The sequence below is a fragment of the Rhea americana genome, unplaced genomic scaffold, assembly GCF_003343005.1.
Source record: "Rhea americana isolate MKP2758 unplaced genomic scaffold, rheAme1 scaffold_138, whole genome shotgun sequence".
Classification (NCBI taxonomy): domain Eukaryota; kingdom Metazoa; phylum Chordata; class Aves; order Rheiformes; family Rheidae; genus Rhea; species Rhea americana.
Window position 1 is genome coordinate 195,008 of NW_028185461.1, and position 26,670 is coordinate 221,677.

At 48.3% G+C, this 26,670-nt stretch overlaps 1 protein-coding gene across 1 annotated transcript; it reads right to left on the minus strand.

Moving 5' to 3' along the window:
• Window positions 1-513: 513 nt before the first annotated feature.
• Window positions 514-26,666, minus strand: LOC146599576 (bMERB domain-containing protein 1-like). The gene is made up of 7 exons (XM_085298299.1): window positions 26,591-26,666; window positions 16,869-16,989; window positions 10,344-10,417; window positions 6,567-6,681; window positions 5,459-5,532; window positions 4,588-4,743; window positions 514-2,942 (listed from the first exon to the last, which is right to left on the minus strand). The coding sequence occupies exons 1-6, from the start codon at window positions 26,664-26,666 to the stop codon at window positions 4,625-4,627; spliced, it is 579 nt and encodes a 192-aa protein (XP_085154425.1). The 3' UTR covers window positions 514-2,942; window positions 4,588-4,624.
• Between the last annotated feature and the right edge of the window lie 4 nt (window positions 26,667-26,670).

The window sequence follows — 26,670 nt, forward strand, 5'->3', positions numbered from 1 at the left end:
GGCTGGTTGGGGATAGGATGGGGGTGGGGGGAAGATTTGAAGGTCACAGGAGAGATGTTGTAGCCAGACCACTTCAGAGCTCCAGAGCTCCATCAAGCAAAATGCCACATGTGGAAGACATTTGATGTGCCAGAAATCATCTGTAAATGGTACCACCAAGGCCTGGTGAGGAAAAAAAAGACTGATAACAGTGATTAAATAAATTAAAACAGGTGGGTGTTTTCTCTAGGCCTGAGAGAATATTAACCCAGAGAGACAGTTTCCTGTGTTTCCAAAGATTTTTCAGCCTGGCCCAAAAGAGAAATGTTAGGCTGATGGCCAGAAAGGCACAGGTTATATATCTTATTGCAGCAGTAGGAGCTGGTCTATACTCCTGCAATACCAGGAAACTCAAAAATCCAGCCTTGCTTTTCGGGATCTTGTTTCTTTTCACTTTAACCACCCTGCTCTGACACAGCCTGAGATACCTCACTGCAAAGGTCCCAGGCAGGAGAAAATATTTGAGAGTCAAGCTTCCAACAGGTATTTATTTGTTTGCGTTAAAATAAATGTACATGAAAGAGTGTTGCTCCTGTGTGCTGTGCACCTTTGCCATCAGTTAAAATACAGGCCGAATATGACTGCATGACCAGGACAGCAGCCTGTCTCCTTCTCCACGATCACCTACACAAATACAACCAGAAAACACAGTACAGACCAAGACAGGTTTCTCCCCATCTCCTTCTCAGAGACTCCTCTCTGCCCACCCAAGCATTGCTCCAGCAACTGAAATCCAGGCCTTGTAGGGTGGAGGTAAGGATCAGCTTGGAGAGAAAGTTTTGAATCAAAGGCCTTTCTTTGCTTTTGGCTCTCTCTCAGCCCAACCAAGCAAACCGGCTCAATTATTCATTCTTCCCAATAAGATCCTGTGGAAGACAAGGACAGTGGGGGTCTTCAACCATTGGTCTATATGGATCAAAGCAAAAATCCATATTGTACCACATGGGTGACCACAGAGTGACAGAGAAAAGTAGTCACTGGACAGCATCTAGAAGAGTGGGGAGTAAGACAGGCCCAATCTGTCCCATCAGATTCAGGCCTGATGCTACCAATCACGGCCTATGACATTACCCACCACTCCTGCCTGGGCAACAGCTTCAGGTGTGATCTGCAGTGTGGAGGCACGACTCTCTGTGACTTAATTTACTTCTGCTATCTACAGTGCTTTCCAGCCTTCCCTCCAGCCTGAAATCAAGGTGCTCCAAAACAAAGAGAGCACCAGAATCAGTAAGCAGTGGCTGTAGGATGCCATAAGCCATCAATAATGAGCATCACAAAATGAAGGCAGGTTCCAGACTGAGACCACTGAAGTCAGCTCAGAAGTGACATGAATTAGAACAGGGTCAAGTTTGCTGCAGATGACCAAGTACCATGTTAGCTGATTTGAGCCTCACACCTGGTCCTGTGAGTGCAAAGGGATTGTTTTAGAGTTTGTGGCCTTTTCTGACTTCTAATAAAAACCATTTGGGGAGAAGATTGTTCAGAAAGGAAAAGGAAATGGCAGCCCTCTTGCAGAAGTTAGAAAATGGGTCTCATATACTGGGTCTTACAGCAGTGCTGATAAAGAAATGCAGGAGGAACTTGGACCTGCTATGGTGTTGCACAAGGAAGGATCACACCTGCTTTGTGTTATATAAGGATGAACATGCTAGCAGGTGTAGAAATAGCAGGAGATGCAATGAAAAGAGCCACATGGGATATGACCAGCTCACCTGCAAAGGCATATTGGACAGTGACCCAGGCAGGAACACATCCCTATAGCAAGCTGCAGTAGGACTGAGTTGATGGCCTCAGTATTTTGGCCAGAGAACAATCAGAGATCTTGGGCAGCCACCCACCTGGGAGGCTAACCCATGACACCCAGCAAAACCATGCCATCCTAAAGGACAGAAGGATACGCAGGGCAGAAGCTTCACAGCCAGCTAGAGAGCCTCTATCCTCCCAAAATAGTCATTAGCAGCTCTAGCTGTGCCATCATGAGACAAGTGAGTGTTTAGAAGGGACAGCATAGACTGCAACACCTTGGGGTGTGTTCATCCTTCACACAGTGCTTTATAACCAGCTCATGATGCCAAGCCCAGAAGCGTTGCCTGGGAAACTAGAGGGCAAGACTTGACACTCCTGGCAGTGACACTGTCTCTCATCTGTTCTTCCTCCTTTTCCCTGCTACATTTTTAGTTTCTTGTTTGGTTTTCATTTCCCTCTGCACTTTGCCCCATTCTTCTCCTGAATTTCTCTTATTTTCCCTTTTGCTCTAATTTTCCATTTTTTTTCTGAGCTGGAACTGAATCCAGTAGCAGTGACGTGGGGAACCAACTCATTCATTCACTCTTCAACACAGCAGATCTGTGCTCAAGTAGTAACTTCATAAGAAATAACCCTTCATTCAGCTGCCTATGGGCACTGTCCGTCCCACTTTCCACAACTCCACCCAGAACCATCCATCACATTGCATTAAAACTGATGCAGACAACAAAATCCAAAATAGAGACATTCCCTACAAAGAGTCCAGATAAAAGAGACCCAACAAGACGGTACAAGGGCCAAGGATGAGAGCTCATCCATGGCCACAGTATTTTTTGGATCATGGATCCAAACATTAGCTCCCAGTGCTTGTTTTATTATTCTATTCAGGTAAACAATCACGTCGGTTCTCTTTGTCATGGACTTTCTTGCTGCGGCTGCACATGCCTCTTCCAACCTGAGCTTGGGTAGAATTCAGTGTTTGCTGATGTCATGAAGGAGACGACCGCTGATGTGGCACCAAGAAAACATGCCATCATCTAAGCTTGCACCAGCCTGCTTGGAAATTCTTCAGTGTTGGTGCTGCGGTGGGAAGCATGAACAATGACAGGAAGTTGAAACTCTCAGAGGAGAGTAGATTGTGGACTCTGCCTGGAGACCTGGTGAGGAAAGGCAAGAGATTAGAAACCAGTGTTTGTGATCATGGGATCCCCTTGGTGCATCCCCTCTCCAGTAGCTGGAGAGCTGATCCTGCTTTACAGAGTGCTCAAAGCCAATTACACTAACCCTTCGATGTCAGGCCACCTGACACATGGAAGAGTCATCAGCAGTATTAAAGGATGAGGTGTATTCTCCTCTGGAAACACTACAATCCACTGGACCTCCATTAACATCATCTTCTTATATAGCACTTACAATTTATGTTGTCAGTCAGGACCCGGCTCAGCTTTGGCCACGCTCACCAGCTACTGGGTGGAGCCCAGGCAGAGAAAGGTGAGAGCTCAGTGGGTAGATGGTTTCAATTCCTGCCTTCCTTGCCAGCTGCCCCATGATGAGATTTAAGGTCTGTGCTCCAGTTTCTGATGCTGGAGCCCAGAATGTCAATTCAACCATATCAAGGTGTATGCTTGTAGACATAATTTTATCTCAGCTGCAGGTTGCTTCATCTTTTTCCATACCACCCTCTGCTAGGAGTGAGCTCAACTCAAGCTACCATGAGTACAGCCTTTGCTCCAGCTCCCACCAAGATGTTTGGACCTTGCTTGACTTGCTTGCAACCCATCGACACCAATTTTGACAACATTTTGCGCAGACTAGTGTAGCATATGAACATCTGGGTAGGGAGGTAGCTTGACCCAGGCAGGGCTGATCTTGTGGGGATCCAACCATCTACCTCCATGAGCACACTTGTTTTAGTCTGCTCCTAAGCTGAGTAGAGGGAGTGCACACCAGGTTGCACTGGTAAGAAACACCTCTTTACTGATGGTCTGCCATTATTTGGTATTTTTACAAAGTCAAGTGACAATATTCATTTTATGCTTTCAGGAATGAGTTTATGCCCTGAGCTGTTAGCAAATAAACAGAGGTGCAACTGGTTGCTTCTCAACAGCTGGGCAGTGACAGGAGACCCCTGTACAACTGCCATAGCTCAGTCCTTAGCAAACTCTATTTTAAATATAAAGGACTCATCATTTTATGTTTGGGCACCTGTGATTGGAGGTAATGTCGGCAGACGTCAGTGATTTAACTGTAACCTGCTAAGACAGAAAAGATCTAGAGGGCAGAGAGAAGGCATGTGAGGATCTTCGAGGACAGATAGGTCTGATGATCTCTCAAATTTTCAAAGATGCTACATGAAGACAAAGGACATCAGTGGTGTAACTCCATGAGTATCAAGCATTTACATAAGAGATGCATTTGATCAACAACTCCCTCTTCTTCATGGTTTCAGATAGATGTCTTGGTGCCCAGGGTACCACCCCTAAGTGCATTCACCCCCACTCCTCTTTGACCTCTATCTCTCTTCCCTCTCCACCCAAATCTTCCATCTCCTCAGCCTCCTTCCAGCCATGACTGCAGTCCTACTCTCTCCAAAGCTTAGTGGGGTTCTGGAACTTTTGTTCTGCTGACACCTCTGTGGAGCAAGGATGCATCCTGGTGCTCCCTCATGCTCACGCCTGCTGTGCCAGAAGCCATACATCTCCTAGCTACTCTCACTCATCCTCCTACACGGGAATTTGGGAGTTTCTGTTCCCTGAGGAAGCCTCTCTCACCCAGCCTGGCTTCCTAGGAYGTGTATGTTACCGTGATCATGTCCTGCGCAGAGGAGCTGGCGGCTGGCCTACATGATAGAACAGGTGAAGCCACAGCACTCCTTGAGCAAGGTGAGGCCTGTTTTGGTCATGTATGGTGCGGAGGTTTGCTGCCCCCTGGAAGTCATTTTCTTCTCTCTGACAGGAGCTATGGAAAGAGGCATAATTAACTTCAAGGTCAGCATGTGCTTAGTGTCACRGGCAAGGCCCATTGCTTCTTTTTAGAGCTCCTTCCAGTGCTGGGATGCTGCACCTCTTCTTCCCCACAGCTGGACACGACCTCTGCCGTCATCATGCCCACCACCAAATGTGCTTCCCAGGTGTCCATAAGGTGTGTCTGTCCATAAGGCAGGACAGGCACACAGGGACCCTGGACTGGAYATGCCTCCCACTGTACGAGAGGTGTGTTTCTCCACAAGTGGTGGAGGCACASGGAAGAAGATGACCTGCTTCAGAGACCAGGACTAGAGGAGGAGCAGATCATATACCACAACTTGTGGTCTCAGCCAGCAGTGTGATGAGATATAAGGAGCTCATTAGAAAGAGTCAGATAAAGTACATGAGAGATGAAAGAACTTCTACCCATCCCATTTCTCATAGGACATGCTGGGTGAAAATGTCAGGAGAGAAATGGAAGCATAGCATCCATACCAATCTGGGATGTTTCCACAACATGATGCCAAGCACCAGCACCCCCTAGCTGCCATTTTCTCACACCATACCCTCCACCATTAGCAGATGGCCTCCAAGTAAAACAGCCCACATAGAACAATGAAATTTTGGAGGTAGACAACTGAACTGAAGTGAAGTGGAGGAACTGCCAGGGAAGTTCTATGCAAGGAATAAAACTCATTATCACTTACTTGCTTTCTGGAGGTAGTTTTTGGAGAGATTACTTTGCAGGAACTCTGCCATTTCCTTGTCTTCTTCCTTTTCCCTGTGATAAAGGAGATGATTGATTACCACTCAGGAAAGGAACAGTGAGGCAACCAGGAGCATCCAGTGAGGCATGACAGCACAGACCAGAAGCCAARAGAGCAACTTCTGGCCAAGCCACTTTGCTCTGTGACTGTTTACCCATCACAGTGCTCTTTGGAGAGACGGGAGCAAGGTTTGAGCATTCTGTCTGCAACAGCGAAAGTCCCCTATATGCTTCTTGGAGAGCTTAATCAGAGCCCTCTAGAGCTAGCAACAGGTGCAAAAGGTTCCTGTTGCTTTGGTGGAGGCAAAACAGCCTTCTTGAAGAAGGTGGTTTTGACAYATGTTTACGCTCACAAGTGAGCCATATTTTGCAGATGGATCCAGCACAGCAGGTGCTAAGTGGCTATTTTCTTCTTGCTCTTCCTTGCAAAAACCCAGTTTGCAAACTTTTCTCAGACTCAGCTAGTTGAGTAGCCATGCCCATCTCTCCATTATCTATCTCCAGAGTCAATAATTGTCTTACCCTCTTCAACCTGTTTCTAGAGTCATATGAATATGAATATGTCACAAGTTCAGCTCTTCTCTGAGGGGACRCGTCTAGTCTGCAGCATTCAGAAAGCTGCAAGGCATGATCTGAGTGTGATCAGCTCAGCAATCTCTGCCTGTGTCTGCAGACAGCCTGGAACAGTGTTTTGGGACTATCAGTACCTCAYTGTGTAGCACTGGCTCCAAGACTTGCTCTGGGAGTGCCTGGGAGACCCAGCAGTGGCAGGAAGGGCAGTGGGTGCAAAATTTACTTGCTCAAGCAGGAACCACCCAGGGAACATGACAGACTCTCTTTACTACTACCCTTTGCTCTTGCTTCGGGGAGGCCAAAGACATACCATTTAAGCTATACCTAAAATATCACCACTTCGGAGGTAATGTGTTCGGGAGCATGTCCCAGCCATGGAGCTCTGTTCTTCAACCTGCTATACGCCCTGTACACACAGCTCATCCAGCCAGGCAGTAATTACTCCAGAAAAATAGGACTAATTTGCACCAACCTACCTGAGCCTTTCAAATTCCACATCATCCACCAGGAAATCCCGTGTTTCCACCAGCTTGTGTATCTGTTGCACCAGCTCCTCTTCCCTCTGCTTCTCCTCATTGGACTTCTCAGTCTCTGCAGCACARGGAACACATTTAACACATTGACAGGTGACATCTCTCCAATCTGAGACCAGGTTGGCTCTAATTCTGTTCCACATAGGAGCAGATGTGATAGTGGGGGTAAAAGTCAAGCCAATCACCTGGATCAAGACACAGGCCACTAAACAAACATCATCCTTGTCTAAATCACCCTGGCTGGGATGGGATAGCCCAGGCCAAACTTTGGATTTTGAACAGTTCCCCAAAATTTTCATGGAACTGAGTAGTGCAAGATGCAACAGCGAACCTCAGAGAAGGAGAACCTCAGGAAAATGGTCTCAGCAGTGGAAAAGTTCATCACTTCCCAGGTATCTTCATCCTCCACTGCTGGAAGGACTAGGTGTCTGGTTCCAGGGAGATCAGAGATGTCAATTCAGATGTCAACCTTCAGTCAGGATGTGCTTAGCCTGCAATTCCCATGCCAGCACACTCAACCACATGGTCTCAGCACAGATCTGAGCTATGCAGGACTCAAGAGACCCTATTTGGCTGCCTCTGAGCTGGGTTCTCCACATGGCCAGTCATGGATTGAGGTGCCTAATGAAGGAATTGGAGGGAATTATCAAAATTATCAAAAATGATCATGTGCTTTGGGAAAATGTTACACCACTATTTACCCACACATACAGAGACATGAAGATTGATGTGATCCACTGGCTTTAYGTGGTCTCATTCCCTGCTGAACTCAGTCACTGTGATCTCATCCAGTATATCCGACCTATCAAACTATTGTGATCCCTCACCGGTCTCATTCTCATCGCAGTGACACGGATGACCAAAAGTGCTTGCCAAACTACCACTCTGAATGTGTTAGCCTTGGTTGTCACCTGCACCTGCAGAGCCCCAGAGTGACCTACCTTTAACACTCTGCAACCCACTTTTGCCATGTATCTCTGCAGTGAGACCAGGGAAACTCTTACATCCCTATCAAGCCCTGCCCTGTATAGACTGGTATATAATAGTGAGTGAGATATGTGAAGATGACAGAGACGGGGCTAAGGGGAGTTAAATATAATCGGAGAGCTACGCTGGGTGGAGACTGTGATTGTGCTGCAGCCATTTAATATCATCTCTGAATTCAGTAGCCAGCTTCAAAATCAATCCAGCACAAGGTGGATCAATCTCCAGTCTTCCTTCAGCTAAATAAAAATGCAGTGAAATTCACAGTATGGAGCAAACCTGTGGGCTGAGTCTCAGCACTTACCTAAACTGCATATTGATTTGTAGTTTAAAGCCTGTTATATATTGATCTGAGGTGTTGCTGTGGGAGTTTGAGTAGGATGAACTTCTCACAATCATCATGTTGTTAGAAACATCTGCAGTAAATAGAGGATTCTCATATCATTGGTGTGACAAGTGATCTTGTGTATGAGTGAGCTGAGGCTTCCTGACAGAGAAAGCTGATCTGAACTGAGGTATGGGCCACAGCCATTGGCCTCTTCCCATGAACAGTTAATGCAAAGTCACATGGCCATGGCCATGGCCTCTGTGTAGCAGCTCCCAACTCTCTGGTGGGAACAAGAGCACTTACAATGTCATTCAGATGKCCTGCTAATCAGAGTCATCAGGTTGGTGCACAAACATAACATATCAGCTATTTGTAGTTAATTAACAATCTGCACTCATGAGTTAAAGCATATCAGAGTAAATATAGCCACTGCACAAACACCGCACCTTGTTTTCCAACTTGCTGATGTCAGAGTCCATCATCGCTGTGGTGTGCCYCTGAATTATTAAAGACAACCTGATCTGGTGAGATTTCAAGCTACAGGTCAGGCTGAGCTCTGAGTAACCACCAATATTCTTGAGTCCTTATCTGAATTAGACCTCAATACTCATTTTTAGTTTTGATCTGCTTTTTGTCTCCCAAAATTAATGATTTACAGCATTTTTCCAGCACTGTCTTGAGTCAACTTATAAAAACAAAAAGAGCATCCTGCATGCTATCAGCATTTCTGCTCTCAGCTGAAATTGGGAATGCTGAAAAGGTCAGAAATGAAAAAGCAAAGCAGATGAAAGAAAGACAGTCAAATTTCTCGAGGCTCAGAGAAGTTCCAATTTATCTCTAGTTCTGAGCTACCATTTAGGTCAACTCTTATTTTATGAACTAGAAAGTGTTTGAACTAAAAACTCACATGAGATGTGGATYTATACTTTGCAAGTAGGTCCTACCTTTACGCCCGAATCCTCACTTCCCCAGTGTGAACTTCCCTCTGGATACAGCCAGGATGTATTAAAACTGATTGAGATATGCTTATTAAGCAGCTGCCAGTCTCTCACCTGTTTCAATCTGCATGTTGATGATTCATAAGCACACACGGCACAGCACCGCTAAAGCATTAGAAAGGGTCAAGGCTTCTTGATGTCCTTCGCTTTGAGATAACATCTCATAAAAAAACTATCAGCTGAGCTGCTGCTCTAGGAAACAGATGTGCACATCTGGCCTGTTGTCTAGATTCAGGCATTCCCCCCCGCTAAACACTCACTGGTCTCAGTAAGTTCAAGATCTTCAGAGAGATTCTTGTAGTGGAAACAACTGAGGTCCAGATCTTACTGCTTGGATGCCCAAACTCATGGGAACAAATAAGCAGCAATATGTCGTCCATCTCGTCCTAGAAACACAGGTAAAGTCCTTACTGGTGGGCTGAACATGGATGTCCCAGGAGGAGGCATAGCCTTAGGAAAAGTCATGGAAACAATTCAAGAGAAAATCTTTCTTGCTCATTCTCATTCAAACCATGAGCAGTTTATTGTGTGCTTTTATTTGAATATTTTGGCTGAAGAGGATTCTTTAGAACCCTAGTTTTGACCTTTCCTGGGCTGTGAAGGGAGAAATGTGGTTTGCTGGCTGTTACAGGGACATTGAGGCACTGGTCAAGGCAATGAAGGAAGAAAGCAGTATTTCCTCCCAGCTGAAGCTTTCACACATTGCCATTAGCTGTTTGCCTCTTTTCCATATCCTGAGTGCAGAACTGACCTAAATCAGGGACATCTCCAAGTCCATTTGGCATGACATGCCCCTAGTACCCATCCTACCCTGGCTGTCAGTGGGAGTCCAGCCTGTCCAGGCAGCAGCTGTCATCTGCCTAGTGGGTGACAGATGTTTCTGACATGGCCACAGCAAGAATTCATTGCTGTTCAAGTATTTCAGGCCTTTGATGGCATCTGCCCTCCTATCATCTCCAAAGAAGCCCCTCTACGGTATAGTCTGAAGACATCCCGTTCTTCTTTTCTGGACTCATTTGGGGAYCTTCCTTAGTGGACATGGCAGCTCCCACCATGCTGGCATTCATTGACACCTAACTCAACCATTCCCCTTCTTCCTCCTATATCACACCCATGCTCCTTCTCAAAGGACTCCTATTTCTTTTCCTATTCTSTTTCCTTTCTACCCTTCAGTCCAGGCTGGGGCAAGGACTCCTTGCAGTATTGTAAGCAGTCAAGCTCCTAAGAAAGATCTCAGGTCAGACCTCAGGAACTACATTCCTTGTTGTTTATGCACTGCCTGCTTGCAGCACCTGTGTCTCCAGGAGCATCCCAGAATGAGAGTTATTCAAGAGCTTCTTGAATGTCGCAGAAAACTTTTGCTGACTGTAAATGCAGTGTGCAGCTTTCTGAAACTTTACAAAGCCTTACCCGGAAGGGCTATGAGTTTCTGAAGCTCCTTTTTCAGCCGGCTGATTTCTTTGCAAAGCTGAATGTCATCCATCCTGCAGAGACACAAATGAAACCACAGAGGGAAAGATGGAGAGAGGAAAGGTGTAAAACCTCCAGAGAAAACCCAACAACCTCAGAAGGCAGTAAGCTCAATACATGCATCAGGGAGCACAGATTTACCTGCCTTCCCACAGGGAATGATAGCTCACTTCATCTCAGAGCTTTTATTAGAACTAAATGGGTTGTGTCACTGGTTGTTGGCAAAGCAAAAATTTCATCACTCTAATGACAATGATGCCTTATTAAAACCTGGCACATTCACCATGCAATAGCAGCTGTGTTTCTTCTCAATAAATAAATAAATAAATAAAGTCCCCAAATCGTAAAATCCAAAAGCAAACAGAAATTGTTGCCACATAAAAGGGTCTTACATTTTCATACTGGATTTCTGCAGAATTAAAAAAAAAGAAAAAGAAAAAGAAAAAGAAAAAGAAAAAGAAAAAGAAAAAGAAAAAGAAAAAGAAAAAGAAAAAGAAAAAGAAAAAGAAAAAGGAAAAAGAAACACAACACAGGGAGAACAATGTGTAAACTTTGCAGGTGCCCATTAAGAAACGAAGTCATTTAAACAGGAGACTGCTAAAGCCATAGGCAATGAAATCTGTGGCTCAAAGCGTGGGACAGCAGTGAAATACCAGTCAGGATGGGCCCTAGGAGGGCCCCTAGGATCCAGACTCAAATGTCAGCGGCAGCTGCTGACAGTGTGGCTGGGGGATGCACAGCCTTGTGTGTGCTGGGAAGGCAGCTTTAATGTCACCTCAGGAAGAGAAGGCATCACAGAKGCTCGGCTCTCTCCACGAGTGTATCGGCTCAAGTGCATCTGGCTGCTCACTGGGACTGGCTGACAAGATTCACCTGAATTTATCTGTTGATTTATCTCAAAAAATACAGTATGTCTGTGCCCTCACTAAAGCCCCACTTGGACAAGACCTAGGAATGATGGTGTCTGGCCACAGGGAGCACTAGTTCTTCAGTCTGAAGGGCTTTACTCCCTCTTGGTAAGGAAAACCTCAACAGCAGACAGTGCTCCTGGTTGAGACCTCTCTCCACCACAAAACAAGCCATCCTTGAGCATCTCCCCCAGGAAGGTGACACTGCAGCAGATGAGACAAGCCACTTCTCCAAATGTCCTCAGCACTAACCCCTGTCTCCCTGTAATGTTCTGCTCCCCACCTCCTGACCTCTTTTATGACAGCAGTCTCCAGCATTAGTGACCTCCTTGCTTTGCCCCTCAGGATTCACTGTGCCTCAAAGTGGAGTGGCTTTTCCAAATGTTAACTACACAGAATCACCTGATCCATTTTCCACCCCAAGAAAGGCAACTCAAGGGTCATATTTCCTTTTAAGCCCTACCAGGCACTCCAGCATCTTAGCTCAAGCTTCACAAGTTTTTCTAAGCCTTGAATGCAGAAGGACTCCTTGCATGCTTTGCAAGACAAATGGCAAAGCATCCAAGCTTCAAGAGCACAGTTGAGATTTCTAGGTAGCAAGCTTCACAGCTGTGAGTGATGATAAGCCATACTACACAATCTGTGGCTTATGAGCTGGTGGCACCTTGGACAGAAGCGTCTGTGGTTCACTTTGAAGTGTGTGTTGCTAAGAGCGCTTTCTGCATCTTCAATAATCCTGCCGGCACTTCAACTGAGTCACACCATTCACTCTGTCCTGGATGAGTCATATTTGCTGGGAGCTACTCAAACCTGCAGTTTTGTCAGTTGAATGGAGAACACCAGAAATGTTAATTAGGGAAGTGAAAATAAACAGACTGACGAAGAGGGACCCTGTGAGATATCGCTGTAGGAGGAGAACATCCTAGACAAAGGAGAAGATTTCCTTTTGGCTTTGTCATTTTTAGCTTCATCTGATAATGCCTTCATTTGTTTGCATACTACAAATTCTCTTGCTTTAGAGACTAGTGCAAGTCCTGTATTAGGCACGGAGCAGGTTCACCCATGCTAACATTTGGTTGCTGTGTGTGCCAATCTGTCCTTCCATCCACTGCTCCTCACTTCATCATCACAAAGCCCTCAGCTTGCATGAAGAGTATCAACAGGAGGTCTTTACAGGACATCTAACAGACTGTCCCTCCCTCAAAGGGTCTATYGCTACAGGGCTGCAGGAACATGGCAGTGCACTCTGAAGGAGAAAGCAGRTACAGCCCAAAGCTCATTCCCTGCACAGGCCATCAGAGCAGCTCCGTGCTTCAGTCCTCCCACTCACACCTCCATCTGGGTYCTGGCTGGTCCTGAGGATGGGATGCTCTCAGGCATACCCTAAGGCATATCAGGACCCAAGGACCCATCCATTAGAAATTCATTGGTGCTCTGACACAAAATGATTTATGTCCTATCCACAGTAACTAGTCTGCACTGCACTGCCTTCTCTAGTCCCCTGTCCACGTAAAACCCCAGGTTAAATCCTACCAGAGCTGTATTGCTACAGATGGCCTCTCCATCCTCAGTATTCTCACTATTGTTTTATATCCCACTTCTCAAGAAGCACAGGATGTGTCTACTGCACACAAACTTGTACACATGCAGCTAAGCTTACTTTACGTAATCACTCTTATTTTAAAAGTATGAAAAGCTTATTAGCAATTCACTTAGTAAAACTGAAATAAGCAAATAATTGAAATATTATTAAAGTTAATTTGGAGAGAAAGCTTGTTAAAAATGATAATAGAAATTATAAATAAGCAGTAACAAAAGTTCTCATTTAAATAAAACTTGGGAGAGATTGCAAAGACCAGCACCCAGAAGGCTGCTGCTGGAGCTAGGTTTACTTCTACCACTTGAGATAAACCTTGCAACATAGCCCTGGCCGTGATATCCCTCATATGGCCCTGGGACCAGACTCCTGCACAGAGCATGTAAAGTATTCAGACGACTCTCCCACAGGAAATGTTGCCCTTTCCTTTTGCTCTGAGAAAGAGGAATATTGGGAGCTTTAATGTTTTCCATAGCACAGACATCTCAGAAATGTTGGAACATTTTAGTCTGACATTTCTAACAGGAACAAAATACTGACAGTTATTGACTGACCAGCCAGGTCACATCTCCATACGGCAGTGCATCACAGGCACTGCATGTCTCTGGTCATTAGAGATGTCCATCTCCCCAGGCCAGCCTGCACCCTGCAGTCCTCCTCTAAATATAAGGAGTTTTTTGGGGTTTTTTCTCCCATTGGAAAAAATAAAAAAAAAAGCCCCTTTGTAGCCAGAGATCCCTGTGCTTTTAACCCTATCCTGAAGCACCCCGGTCCTGGGGGATCCCTTTTCTTCAGCAGTGACTTAGCTCTTTGGATAAGTCTTACCTCCCCACAGCTATTCACCTCCTGTGCTCCTCAGCCGGCACTGAGCAAGGCCCAGGCAATCCTCAGGGCTCTTTCAACAACCAAAGGACCCAGCTCTCATGGATTTGCAAAGCTACACTCCTCCCCAGYGGTGCACTCCGGAAAGCTGGCAGCAATGCTCTACTTCCTTGCAACGCATGCGATCAGCTCAAATACATAATTCTGGGGGCTCCTAACTTTCAAGTGCTTAATTTTGCAGTCATATCCACTCTGGTACACAGTTTCAGTAGGTGATTTCCTTCTACTTCCCAAATGTGCACCAAAAAAAAGGGATAAGAAAAAACAGTAGATGTGATTGTTGACAGCGCCTTTGAGAGTTAGGTACCAGTTGCCATGGAAAGCACTTAAGCACCTCACTTCTTATGACTTCCAAAAATCCCATTCAGCAATATATTTCAGGGGAACCTGAGCTTCAGAGAGGTCATCACTTCAAATCACCCTATTCCAAATCACACCTTTAAATCACAGTTCAGTGCACAGCTCCCCGAGATAACAGGTTTATGTGGACATTACCAGGTTCTTGTGTTCCCTGTGGTCCAGGCACTGGAGGAGATACAAACAGATTAGACAAGCAGCATGTCAAGTGCTGCAGCCCAGTAAATACGATTTTTGCTGTTACCATTAAAAAATCCCAGGCTTTGTATTGACTTGACAGCATGAGATCTCAGGACTGGTCTGGTCATAGCAATTTAATTGTATTAATGAAGCTTTTCTGCATTAACTGAGACTATGAACGCTAGYGTTATAGTAACTCAACTAATAACATTTGTTGCAGTTTGATTAGGTTGTTTAGATTTTAGATGAGACTAACAATAAATTCTCTGCTTTGTATATACGGTGTGCTCCCTTTTTGCTCATATCAGGATTTTGAGTGTAACAGTGCAGCCCTACAAAGCTGTGGTGGGAGCCAGGAACCGTCAGCCCTCCCGTCGCGCTCTCAGCTGTAAAGGCAGCGCAGTAGATGTGAGACCTCTGTCTGGCAGGCTGCCTGCACCCGACGCGGCCACTCATGGACCATGGCGGGATCTGGACAAGCTGGAGACCCTGTGCATTCGAAGCAGAGTCACGTGGGGAGCTGGGCCATCCCTCCAGCGGTGTCTGTAGCCACATTTAGAGTAGAGGCAGAAACAAGGGCTATATATTTACCTCTGCTGCAAATGACTCTTCTGGACCCTTGAGCCTTTTCCCCCTTCCTCTCTGAGCTGTCTCCGTCTGGCAAYCCAGAGCATAGGACTGCAGACACTGAGGTCTCAGAGGGGGTGTGCAGCCTGGGCTTCATCACAGCTTTGCTTCGTGAGCTTTTCTCTTGCAAATACCACTCTGCATCAAATWGGCTTTATTTCTGCCTTTTAGGCAGGGCTGCCTTGATCTTAGCACTGCTTTTGACCCAAATTTCCCACATGGAYGATCCAAAAGGGAAAAGTTCAGTAGAGATGACTGTGTTGATAACCTAGAGCTTGGGTAAATCAGCGCTTTTCCTCATGGACCATCCAAAGAAAATGTTCCTAAGTGCCCCTTGGTACCACTGCAACACACTATTTGATTGCCTTAAATCTCAAAGCACTCTAGATTTTTACTCAAAGACTATTTTGACCAGTGAAATGGGCCCTAAAGAAAATCTTTCTCTGCATTTCTGGCTGCAGAGGCTGTGCAGGGCAAGGAGAGCAGGATGCAATGCAGAGGTGGGCACCAGGTGCTGAGGCTTGTTAATGAGGGAGAAACTGTCCCCCAATAACTAAGGAAAGAGTAAAAGAGGAGCTAAGAGGATGCATAATACTGCCACTGCAGGGGAAAGCAAGCTGCAGCTATGGGGATATTCAATAACGAGCAATTTCAGTACCTAAACCTCAGGTCCCTTCTCAAGATAAGAGCTATGCACCAGCAGAAGAATATGAACTAGTTGAGAATGGGGTGCTTGTCGTGGAATACGGCACGTTTTAATTCAGTGAAACTGTGCTATAAACTCTGTTTSCACAGAAATTTGTTTGGCTCCAACCATCACAATGTCATGTTATCCATACCGCTTACTCCAAGCCCTGCACCACCAGCACAACCTTCCTGCATCAATGCAATTTGGTAGCACGGGGCATGGCCAGGCTGCTTCTCCATCCCCCTCCCAGCACGCTCCACCTGCCCAGAGTCCCCAGAGCTGAAGCAGAACCCCAGGGGGCTGAAGCAATTTGTGAGTGTTTCTCAGTACTCTGCCTGCAGCCCGAAAGATGCCACAGGGTCATGCAGCAGCTAATGCCACGGCTATGTGCACAACTGCCCTTGCATTCTGGAGAGTAGCTCTGTCTCACTCACTGCCCACTGCTTCCCCCAGTTGCAGCTTGTTTCCTGAGCCCTGTGGAGACAGGATTCCCCTTTGCTCTGGCCTAAGGTGAGTGACTGCGACTTTGGCAGATTTGACTTGCAAACTCGGAGGGGTGAGTCCTTCCCATTTGCCTCCAAGCATGGGACGCTGCCTGCAATCAGTCTCTCTATCTTTGAGCCTGTGCCACTTCATAACAAGGATTTTATCAAGACTCTTCCGAGAGCAAGGCTAGGAGGATAGTTGGTTTTCGAATGGAAAGTGATCTGTGGTGATTCACAGGCCACAGCACACGCAGACGCAAAGACAGCTCCTGCCATGAGGACTGCATAGTGACCGCAAAGGAGGACAAACCAACCTAACGGCATCTTTGGAGTCCCTTGGCTCTTGTGCAGTGGCTCACATCCTGGTGCTTGCCTTCAGTTCCTGCTACCTAGCACTGCGCTACCCAGRCTGAGCTACCTAGATCAGTCGATGAGTCCTTTACCAACCATACAAATCAAAAGGAGGCCTTTTCTGGGACTTATTTTACCAGTGTGTCTGGGTGGTGACCACAGCTCTTCCACTTTATTCAGCCAACAAAATGGCTTTCAGCACCTAATGCTAATAAGTGAAAATGTTTTTGAGCATTAAATTTTGAGACAGGATTATCCACCATGGGAGAAGCTGTTTTTCCAGGTGAAAATGATCCTAGTTCTGCCCTTCCCTGAGGAAGATTCATGTTTGATTAGGCAGACAAAAACGCTGGGATGACCATGGAAAGGGAGGATGGGCAGGATACTCACATGTATCGCAGCTCTGACTCCCTTCTCACCAGGATCTCTCTGATCCTCTCGATTTTGAAGAGCTCCCCTTCAATATCATCAATGGTTGTGGTTGAGTCAGCCATGGAAATAATCTCATCCTCTGCCAATGAAACAGGAGCCACATTAGCAAGCAGGAGATGYTAAGCTGATGCTGAGGATGAAAGTGCAGGCTGAGCTGTCATGGACCCCTGCCAGTAAACGTGACATATCCATGCCCCAGATCAGCAAAACCATTAAACACATGCACAATTTTAAACTCATTTCCAGGCCCCTTGCTGGCAGGTGAGGGTTGCCCTGACAGTGCCACAAGAGGAGACAGCACAGTGGAGATTAGGGCCTGGGGACCCATCACTGCTGGGAGAAGACCTCTACAGCCCAGCCAAGGTGGCAAGCAAAACACCCAGCCAGCTCCAAGCCTAATGCAACTCCAATGACCTCTGCAGTGCCGCTGCATATTTGCATGGGTACAAGCAAGATGAGACACTGGCCCACAGGGAAAGTCACTGTCATACACAAGAGCAAAGAGCTGCAGGCAACTGGATTTCACCTTGACTTATGTACTGTTGGGTTCTGAAACAGATCTGTTCATTGCTGCATTAGTATCAGAACTAACTTGGCTTGCTGTGCACAGCTCCAAACATGCATGCAATACGCATGAAGCGTCTGCATGAAGGAACACCTTGGAGGCCAGCAGGCAACCTTGTCTGAGCTTCCAGCCCTCCAAGCCTGACAAACAAGCACCATTTTCACCAGCTTGCAATGGCAGCACATCGTGCCCACACTGATGCTGTGCCAGACTCTGGACTGCTTAAAAAGCCTAGAAATTCCTGGGGTCTTCCTCCCTGCTGAACAGCAGGAAGCCAAGGGAGTTAAAAACTGCTGAAGGGAGGAACGTGTATCTCCTGTGATCCAGAACTGCTAAAGCTGCTGGTGTTATGCCTAACACATCTATGCTGGGAATGAGCAGCAGAAACTGAGATGAGTAAAGCAGAGGACACTCTGCCCTTTGMTTTGGTCCCTGCCAGCACCAGAAGAAGTTACAAGAGATGAGAAGTTTTAAGAGGCAAGTTTTCGGAACAGCCATGTCCCAGACCAACTAAGTAAGGTCAAAATGCCATGCCGGGCTGCTCCACAGGGAAGGTTTGGCAGTGCTTGTTTTGCACATGCTGCTAAACTATTGCTGTCGGGTATGTTTAAAAGGYTGCATCAATGCGGGAGCCCAGCTCACCTGTCTGCAACAGTCAGCATGGGTTAGAGTTGGACCCTCCAAAGTCCTAAGGCATCTCCAGCACATGTACAGATGCCAGAGACACAAGCCTGTGCACACACCCTTCTCTAAAACATGCCAAGGCCAAACTCTGGCCCCATGCAGAGCACTGAGTGGTTCCCTAAAGAGTCATGGAGATGAAGGTATCACAACTGTTCCCTTCCCAGCACATGCTGGATGAAGTCCCCACCCTTCCCAACTTACTGGGAGAATCACAGAACGAATGAGGCTGGAAAGGATCTCTGGAGATCATCTAGTCCAGCCTCCCTGCTCAAGCAGATCACCTAGAACATGTTGGACAGGATCACTTCCAGGCAGGTTTTGAATATCTCTAGCAAAGCAGACTCCACAATCTCTCTGGGAGACCTGTTCCAGTGCTCTGTCACTCTCACAGTAAAGAAGTTCTTCCTTATATTCAGGTGGAATTTCCTGTGTTTCCATTTGTGCCTGTTGCCTCTTGTCTTGCCACTGGGCACCACTGAAAAGAGYTTAGCCCCATCCTCTTGAYACTYTTCCCTTCAGGTACTTATAGGCATTGATAAGATCCCCCCTCAATCTTCTTTTCTCCAGGCTAAACAGTCCCAGTTCTCACAGTCTTTCCTCAGAAGAGAGATGCTCCAGTCCTCTGATCATCTTTAGAGCCCTACACTGGACTCTCTCCAGTAGTTTCATGTCTCTCTTGTACTAGAGAGCCCGGAATCAGATACAATACTCCAGATGTGGCCCACGTGTTGCCCAGACGGGCTTGTTCAGCTTCCTCACCMTCTGGAGCAGTGAGCATCACCTTTACGATCCACTTGGGGAAACTGAGGCAGGGAAAGGAGATGTCATTTGCTCAGGGTTCAAGATGCACAGTGCTATATGTCATGCAAAAAAAAAATAAAATAAATAAAAAAACCCACAAAAAACGACACCACCCTGCTGTAAGTAGCTCATAATAGCAGTCAAACACCTCACACTTTCCATAACCTCATCCACAGCAACCTGTAAATATCTGAGCTTCCCAACAAGATTTGGGGGAAACGAGCTGTTATTTCTATTTCAGAAGAGAGCAGTGGGGGGCTCGGCCAGCCCGGCACAGACAGGATGAGAGCCCAGCAATCCTGATGCACCACTCCAATCTGGCTGCCCCTCTCTCCTGCCATTGTCCTAAGTGGAAGGATGTGCYACTGACTTACACCAGGCTGTCACACTGATTTACACAAGGTTATCACACAGATGTACACAAGCACGTTGCGGCTCACTTTACAAGGATATCTGAGGTTTCCCTTCCAGGCCAGCTCCCACCTCCCGGCCATATCTGGCTCTCAGAGACGCATCAAAGGACTTGTTACCAATGATGTGCAGTAACATATTTATCACATGTGGGCTAATCTGGCTCTCCTGCAGTGTATGCATATGGTGGGGAGGAGGGGGAACCTCAGCACTTTYAGCAAAGCCAGGTTGTGAGAAAACATTAAAAAATCATCATATATCAGGGACAAACTCTGCTTCCTTTGAATCTCCATGGGGCAGCTCTCCCCTTTGAAACTCTGCTTTCCCTAGAGTTCTGGGACTTTGCCCATGCAAGGACAGGGGGGAGACATTGCCAAAGAGTACCACCCCTGGAAGCTAGAWTTTTTTCAGGCAACCAAGTTGTGGGAACTGGAGATGTCAGAGCTGGAGTGTTTGACCTGGGAACCCCAAATAGGAAGCAGATCAGGGCTGAGAGTTACAGGGCAGGAACAGTTAGGTCAGCATTAAGGTACACGGCAAAAGAGCTAGCACATATTGGTCATCTACTCACCATTTAAAATTGTTTGAGAACTCATTCCCAGAGTGAGGCACATTTCCAAGGCAGCTGGCAGAGAAGGTTTAATARTGGAAATATGAGTGGCTTAGATAAGTCTGACTGATTTGGAGAACAGTTTTCTGCAGTTTCTGGTTTAGGAATTCACTAGGGTTAATTAAAGATTATCTCCTACTTCTCCCAGCCATGCAAGCCACATTTAACCCAACACCAGCATTGCGAGCCCTCGACTCTCTCCTATCCTAAACTGTGCTCCTGGGACCCAGCGCCTGCCCTGGGTGGTGGACTGATGGCTACGTGGATCAGATGCAGCGTGGGGTTGGACTCACTGCCCTCCATCAGATCTCGCTCAATCCATCTCCTGCAAATTTCACTGAGAAACCCTTCCTTAGCCCTGTTACTAAGGGCCTGAATAGGGTTGCTAAGGACTGGGATGTGGTTGCTAGGGGACCAGCCTGCAGTTGCTAGGGGTCTGGACAGAGTTGCTAGGGGACCATGATGCTGAAAGCCCATGGCTTCCAAGCTTCACTGCTATTCAGCTGCTCTGGAGCTCCTCGTGACCCTGGATATTTCACCATATGATATATTCACACCCAGCACCCACTGACCACCCAGGGCCTTGCACCAGGGTCAAGGAGGCTCAGCCATCTGCTCACCGGCTGTGGTTCCCGGGTACATCTCCCTGCAGATGTGACAGACAAGTAGGTAATGACATACGTGTGGCTGCAGACAGTACAGCCAGCTTGTGCTTTCAAGCAGCCATTCCCTGGGGTTAGGCTGTGCTTCAGTGCAGCTCCAGACCTGTCAGGAAGAAGCTGCATTTCTTGAAGTGTCATTTCTAYGACCAGGCTAAAATGACAAGGTTGATTATTTTACAGATGCTCCAGTAAGCAAAGATGAGTTTACTGCAGCTTTCATTAGCTAAGGACAAATCTAATTACTCATAGTAGCACAGGAGCACAGGAGTGGATCTGGGGAAGGGTGGGCTGTCACTTCTGGGCTGTGTTGGGTGGAGGAATGACCTGGAATAGTCTGATTATTGGTAGCAGAAGTATTTGGCTCAGATTATCAGCCAGCTCTTTCCCAAAGCGTGAACTCAAGGGCTTGAAACAGGTGTCAGCGTCGCCTCTTCTCCCTTCTCATCCCATGACCTCATTAGCAGAAGCCATTCCAGATGGGAGAGGCGATTCCTCAATTTTGCACACAAAGGGAGGATGTAGCAGTGCTGGATTGCTCTCCTCCATCTGCAGCAGCAGGGTGGGAAGTGATTTCAGTCCATAGGCAGCTGCATACAACAGCAAGAAAGYTCCTGGCTCTGTGCTGTCCCCAATCTCCCTCTCAAAGAGGTAGAGGACATGGTGTGGCTGGGAAACTGGCTGTGGCACCAAATCACCACAAGAAGCAAGACCCAGCACTGGTAAGCACCCATAATATGTGCTGACAGCCACCAGCAGCCTGAGGTACTACCACTTCAAATGCCATGCTCACATTGAAGCTCATCCCCTCACAGCCCCATGTAATCACTGCATCACTTGGCTTGAAAGCTGGGGCAGCTCCTGGTATGCATGAAGCAACGCAGGCATCCTGATCATCCTACCAGTAACCCTCTGAGACTCAAGGAGGTTAGCACACCCTTCAAGGTCTGCCTTGTGACCACCCTGCCCACGAAAAGCTGCACTCGCCCTTCCTGGTCTCCTCTCCTGCTGCTGCTCCTGCTGCAGATCAGAAGCATCCCCCAAAATGAGGATGGTGGGCAGGTCTACACCATGCAACAAGGCAATGTCCAGCCTATGATTGTGGCAAGATTGAAGCTGTAAGCTCCCCAGCCCTCGCCTTGGCCTTGAGGTCAATGGTGTGACTGGGGTTGTGGCACTCTGCATTCTTTGGGTAAGACTTGTGTTCAGGCAAGCCAGGAAAATGTTCACCAAAGTAGTAACTCATGGACAAGAAACTCTAAAGAGAAAGTCTCTTGCTTGGAGCTAGTTAAAGCAGGGCAGAATCAGAGGAATTACGGTGCAAGCAAGTGATCCTGCAGAATGAGTAAGCTGTGGAGAGGACCTGCAGCTGRGGAGGGAACCTGGAGTTGAAGATGGAGCCCACAGACTAGAGCTGTTCCTCTAAACATGAGTCTTGATCATGCCAAGCTCTCAAAGGAGCAACGGATGGAGGCTGGAAGAGCAACATAGGGCATTTCTTGGCAGCCCACCTCACAGCCCGGCCCTTGGCTCCTCTGCTGAAGCCAGAGGGATGTGACAGAGAGGCACCTCATGCACTCCCTTGGTCATGCGTATCTGCTCCTGGAATGGGCCACCTGCCAGAGGCTGGTATGGCTGGGAGTTGCCCTGACTGTGCAGTTGAAGCCCTCTTCTTCAAGACCTTCAGCATGCATGGGGACAACAGAGCAGTCAGGGTCATAGAAAAGTTGTGCATATTTTTGTCATTCGTGATTAACAAATCTCCCCTTGGAGTCACCACAGTACAGGAATATAGGAGGACATGGTATGTTAAACCACACTGCAACGGCTAAGAGCAGGGTTGAAACTGCAGAGCTGCTGCCCTAACCTTACACCAACCCTGCTGCTCTGCAACACAGAGGAAAGTGTGTGCCGGACAACTATCACGAGCTGAGGTGTCCTACAGGCCCATCCTTCTCCTGCTGCTCTCTGCCTCTAGCTCAGTCCACAAACCCCAGGAGGGAGCATTATTCTGCCTCTGCCACTCTGGCCTCATCCAGCCTCAGCCTCTTCCCTCTGCTTCCTTTAAAACTATCCTAAGCATTTTTTTGATGCCTCTTGTATCTTCGGTGAATGCTGGAAAAAGTCTGAGGGACCATAAACCCCCTGAGCTGCTACTGTTGCTTTTTGGATATTGAGAGAAGCTCTGTCTAATGTAAGGCATCTGTTCCACTGAATTTGGTCTCAAAGCTTGGAAGGGTAGGACAGGAGAGATGCTGCAGGGTGTAGGAAATACCTGGACAAGGGGGCACAGCTATGCCACTGCATGAGAACCATCCATTACGCTCATGAGAAACCGATGGAACTGTACAGGTAACTAAAAGACAGCATCCTGAGGACTGCTGATAGGATGTAAAGATGATCTTGTTGATGGAGACCCCTTCTATCTGCCAGCAACTGCCCCAGACCACAGGATCATCTTGTCAAGAACTGAACATTTGCTTGAAGTCAGAGGGCTGGAGCAGAGGATGTACAAGGAGAGGCTGAGAAAAGCACATTTGTTCAACCTGGAGAAGATGAAGGGGGCTGTCATAGCTCTCCTGAACTACCAAAGGACACAGAGAAGATGGAGCCAGGCTCCTCCCAAAGGTGCATAAGGACTGGACAAAAAGCAATGGGCACAAGTTGGAACATAGGGAATTACAGTTAGATAGTAGGAATGATTGGACACTGGAACAGGGACCAGAGAGGTGGTAGAATCTGCATCCTCTGTATAAGATATCTTCTGGACAAGGCTGTGAGCAACCTGATGTAACTATGAAACCTGCTTTGAACAGAGGGCTGGACCAGAAGTTCTTCCTGATCTAAATTCTTCTACGAGTCTATGTAATGAGATCAGCCTGGGAGGACTGATCAGGATTTGCATGGATCTTCTCTGTTAGTTCAGGAAATGCTTTCTCCAGGCAGATATGGGCTCATGCTGAGTTCCCAAACACCAGCAATTATAGGCATGGGCCAGGTAACATCTTTCCTGTGATAACACCGCAAGACCAAAGGACACCAAGCACCCATCAACCTTGTGTGATGGAAGTGACACTACATGGCAGTGGCCAGAGGCAAGCACAGACACTTGGAGCATGTGAGGGCGTAAAACCTGGTAAGTTCTGCAGGCAGACAGCTAAGTAAATGATCTCCCTAGAGATGGTTTTGCCAATGCAGAAAATGGGATTCTTACACTTCCCTCTACATGCCTGGTACCAACAAACACCTATGGTAGGGAAGTTTATTAGAGCTGTGATYTAGCTCACAGTCCTGAGCCTCCTTTTAGGGATGGAGAAGGATGACCCATTTGTACATTCACACTGCCCAGGGGCTCTTTGCTCCGACAGCTGCGCATRTGACAGCAGAGCTGGGCACAGAAATCAGCCCCACGCTGCCAGAGCAAAGGGATCCCCCGACAGGCACCATTTCAACCCAGCAAACAAGTAAGAGAAGAAAGCTTTGATTTAAACTTGGAGATGCTCTAATCATCACACATGGCCCAGGGGAAGAGAGTATTGTTAATGAGGAGTATAATAGCTGGAGACTTTCACTCCATATGGCTTTGGTGAAAACATTTAGACAGCTAGCAGCAAGCCTGAGATGAGTCACAGCAGCAACCAGCGCAGGCTGAGTTTCCAGCGATTTATTTCATGATTAGAGTTGGGCGACTGATTGACAGCACCCTAGAGGAAAGGGGGGTCAAAGCTCTTTGCTTAGGCTCCATCCCAAGAGGCCCTTAACTTAGCCATGTGCTTTCCACTGCCAGAGAAAAAAACACGGGCAGGCGGCATTCAGCCAATCTGAATCAACCCTCGATTTACAGGCTTGACAAAGAGAATGATGGTAAACTCTGCCCAACTCTAGGGTAACTTTTCCAGAGGCAGTCCAGTCCCCACCACCTGCACTACTTGGCAGGAGGGGATGGGGGACTCCAGAGCTGTCAATATGCAGCCAGAGCACACCATTCCTGGAGGACAGGCTCATGCTCAGATGGAAGAGGTCACAGCTACCTGCAGCCTGCAGACCATAGCACCGTTTCCCTTTCTAGTGCCACAGTTCTCTCTACTAGCAAACTTGGGTGAAAAGCACAGCTTTGGCCCATTGCAACCAGTGAGGATTTCTCTGGCTAAGTATTTGTACAGCCTCTGAAACAACTGGTGCCAATGGGACTGCCAGATATTGCCATGACAGATAGCCACAGAAAAGATCAGAGATCTCCGGTGAGGTACTGCTGAATGACTTGCTGGGTGTACGACAAGGGGTGAAGCCCCTCCACAACACCCTGCTGCTGTACRTGTGCTCCCCTGGGTCATCCACTGGGGTATCAACAGGTAGATAGGCATCCCCCAAGCACAGCAGGCCCCCAAGCACAAGCAGGACAAGGAGGTGAGAGGCTACGTGTGCTCAGTGCTCCACAGGTTCAGCCTGAGACTCCCTGTGATGGCAGCAAGCAGCAAAGTGACATGGGGCAACATTTGAAAAAAAACACACCGATCTCTGCCATGTTCTTGCATGACCTGGGGATCCCCCCTCCCTAGCGGCTGGAAGTTTATAAAACTGCATTGAACCTGCAAACATCAGTGCCACAATATCCTCATATGCAGGCACCCAAGGGGAGATGCCTAGGCCATATCCAGCTCCCTGAGCTCAGCAAATGCTTGAGGATTCCCTGGACAACCCTGGTGTCACCTGGCTGCTRGGAACAGAGGATCCAGGTGATAGCAGTGCTCAGCCCTGGTCCCTCCCAAGGATGGGGTCTCCAGGTAGAGAGTCTTCYGAGGGGGAGACAGGAGGGAATATATATTGCTGTGTGGGAAGGTACAAAGGAGGACTAAAAGTTTGGGTAGATTGCCATGAAGCTGAGCAGCCCCTGTCTTGGATGGAGCCCCACTGGGAGCCTCCCCCAAGCCTCCATCTCTGCCTTTCCCTGGCTTCCCCCAGCTGACTTGCCTCCCTCCAGCCCACAACAGGAGACTGAATTGTTCCCTTGATGAGGACTCTGGTGCCAGCACTGCCAGGGAACTTAGTGGAAGGTCGTGCAAAGGTGCCAAAACACCAGGATCCATGGGGTTTGTCCCCACACACATCTTGGAGAAGACAACAGCCATCCCTCCCCCCCCCCGCCGGAATACCAAGCAGGATGCTGGGCAGAGCTGGAGCTTCCTCCCTGCCTTGTCCTTGTCTTCCCRCTGCCTTCTCTTGTCCTGCCTAGTACAAGGGACTGGAGGGCACCGAGAGGGATGGGAAGGAGAGCGGATGGAGGATGTCCTGGCAGCGGGGCTGCAGGAGCCTCCCCTCCCCGGGGCAGCACCGGGCCACTTCCTTCCCACCTAGGGCTGGGAACTGCTGCCTCAGGCGACCCCCCCCCGCCGTCTGCCCGCCCCGGTTCATGCGGGAGGAACTAGCCGCGACCCGGGCTCCCGGTCACGGTCCTGCCTGCAGCCGGGCAGGACGGCACGGCGGCTCCGAGCCTCTCCCGGRGCAGCCTCAGCTGCGGCGTTGCGGAGGGCTCCATCCCTCCTTCTCTCCAGTCATTCCCTCCAGCCATCCCTCCTTCCATTCACTCTTCCCCACCATCCACTCCCTTCCCTCCGTCCTTCCTCTCCTCCAGACACCCTTCCTTCCACACATCCCTCCTCGACCCTCCCCTTCCTTCCGTCCTTCCTCCCCTCCATCACCCCTTTCCTCCCTCCCTCCCGCTCCACGCCCGATGGCCTCGGAGCAGGGTCCCCCCCGGTGCCGGGCAGCCCCGCGGGGCTTCGTTTAACGAATGAAGCTCCCCGTTCCCGGCCAGGTCCGGCGGCTCCGGGACCGGGGCCGAGGAGGGGAGTCCCGGAGCCAGCCGGGGCAAAGTTTGGACGTGGAGCAGCCGCCCCGCGCCGCCGCACGGGCCGCGGCCCCGGCCCGCCGCCGCGCCCCGCCGCCTCACCTGCCGCCGTGCCGGCGGGCGGCCACCGGGTGGACTCGAGCGATCCGTACCGGGCGCCTGCCCGGCCGCCCTCCATGCCG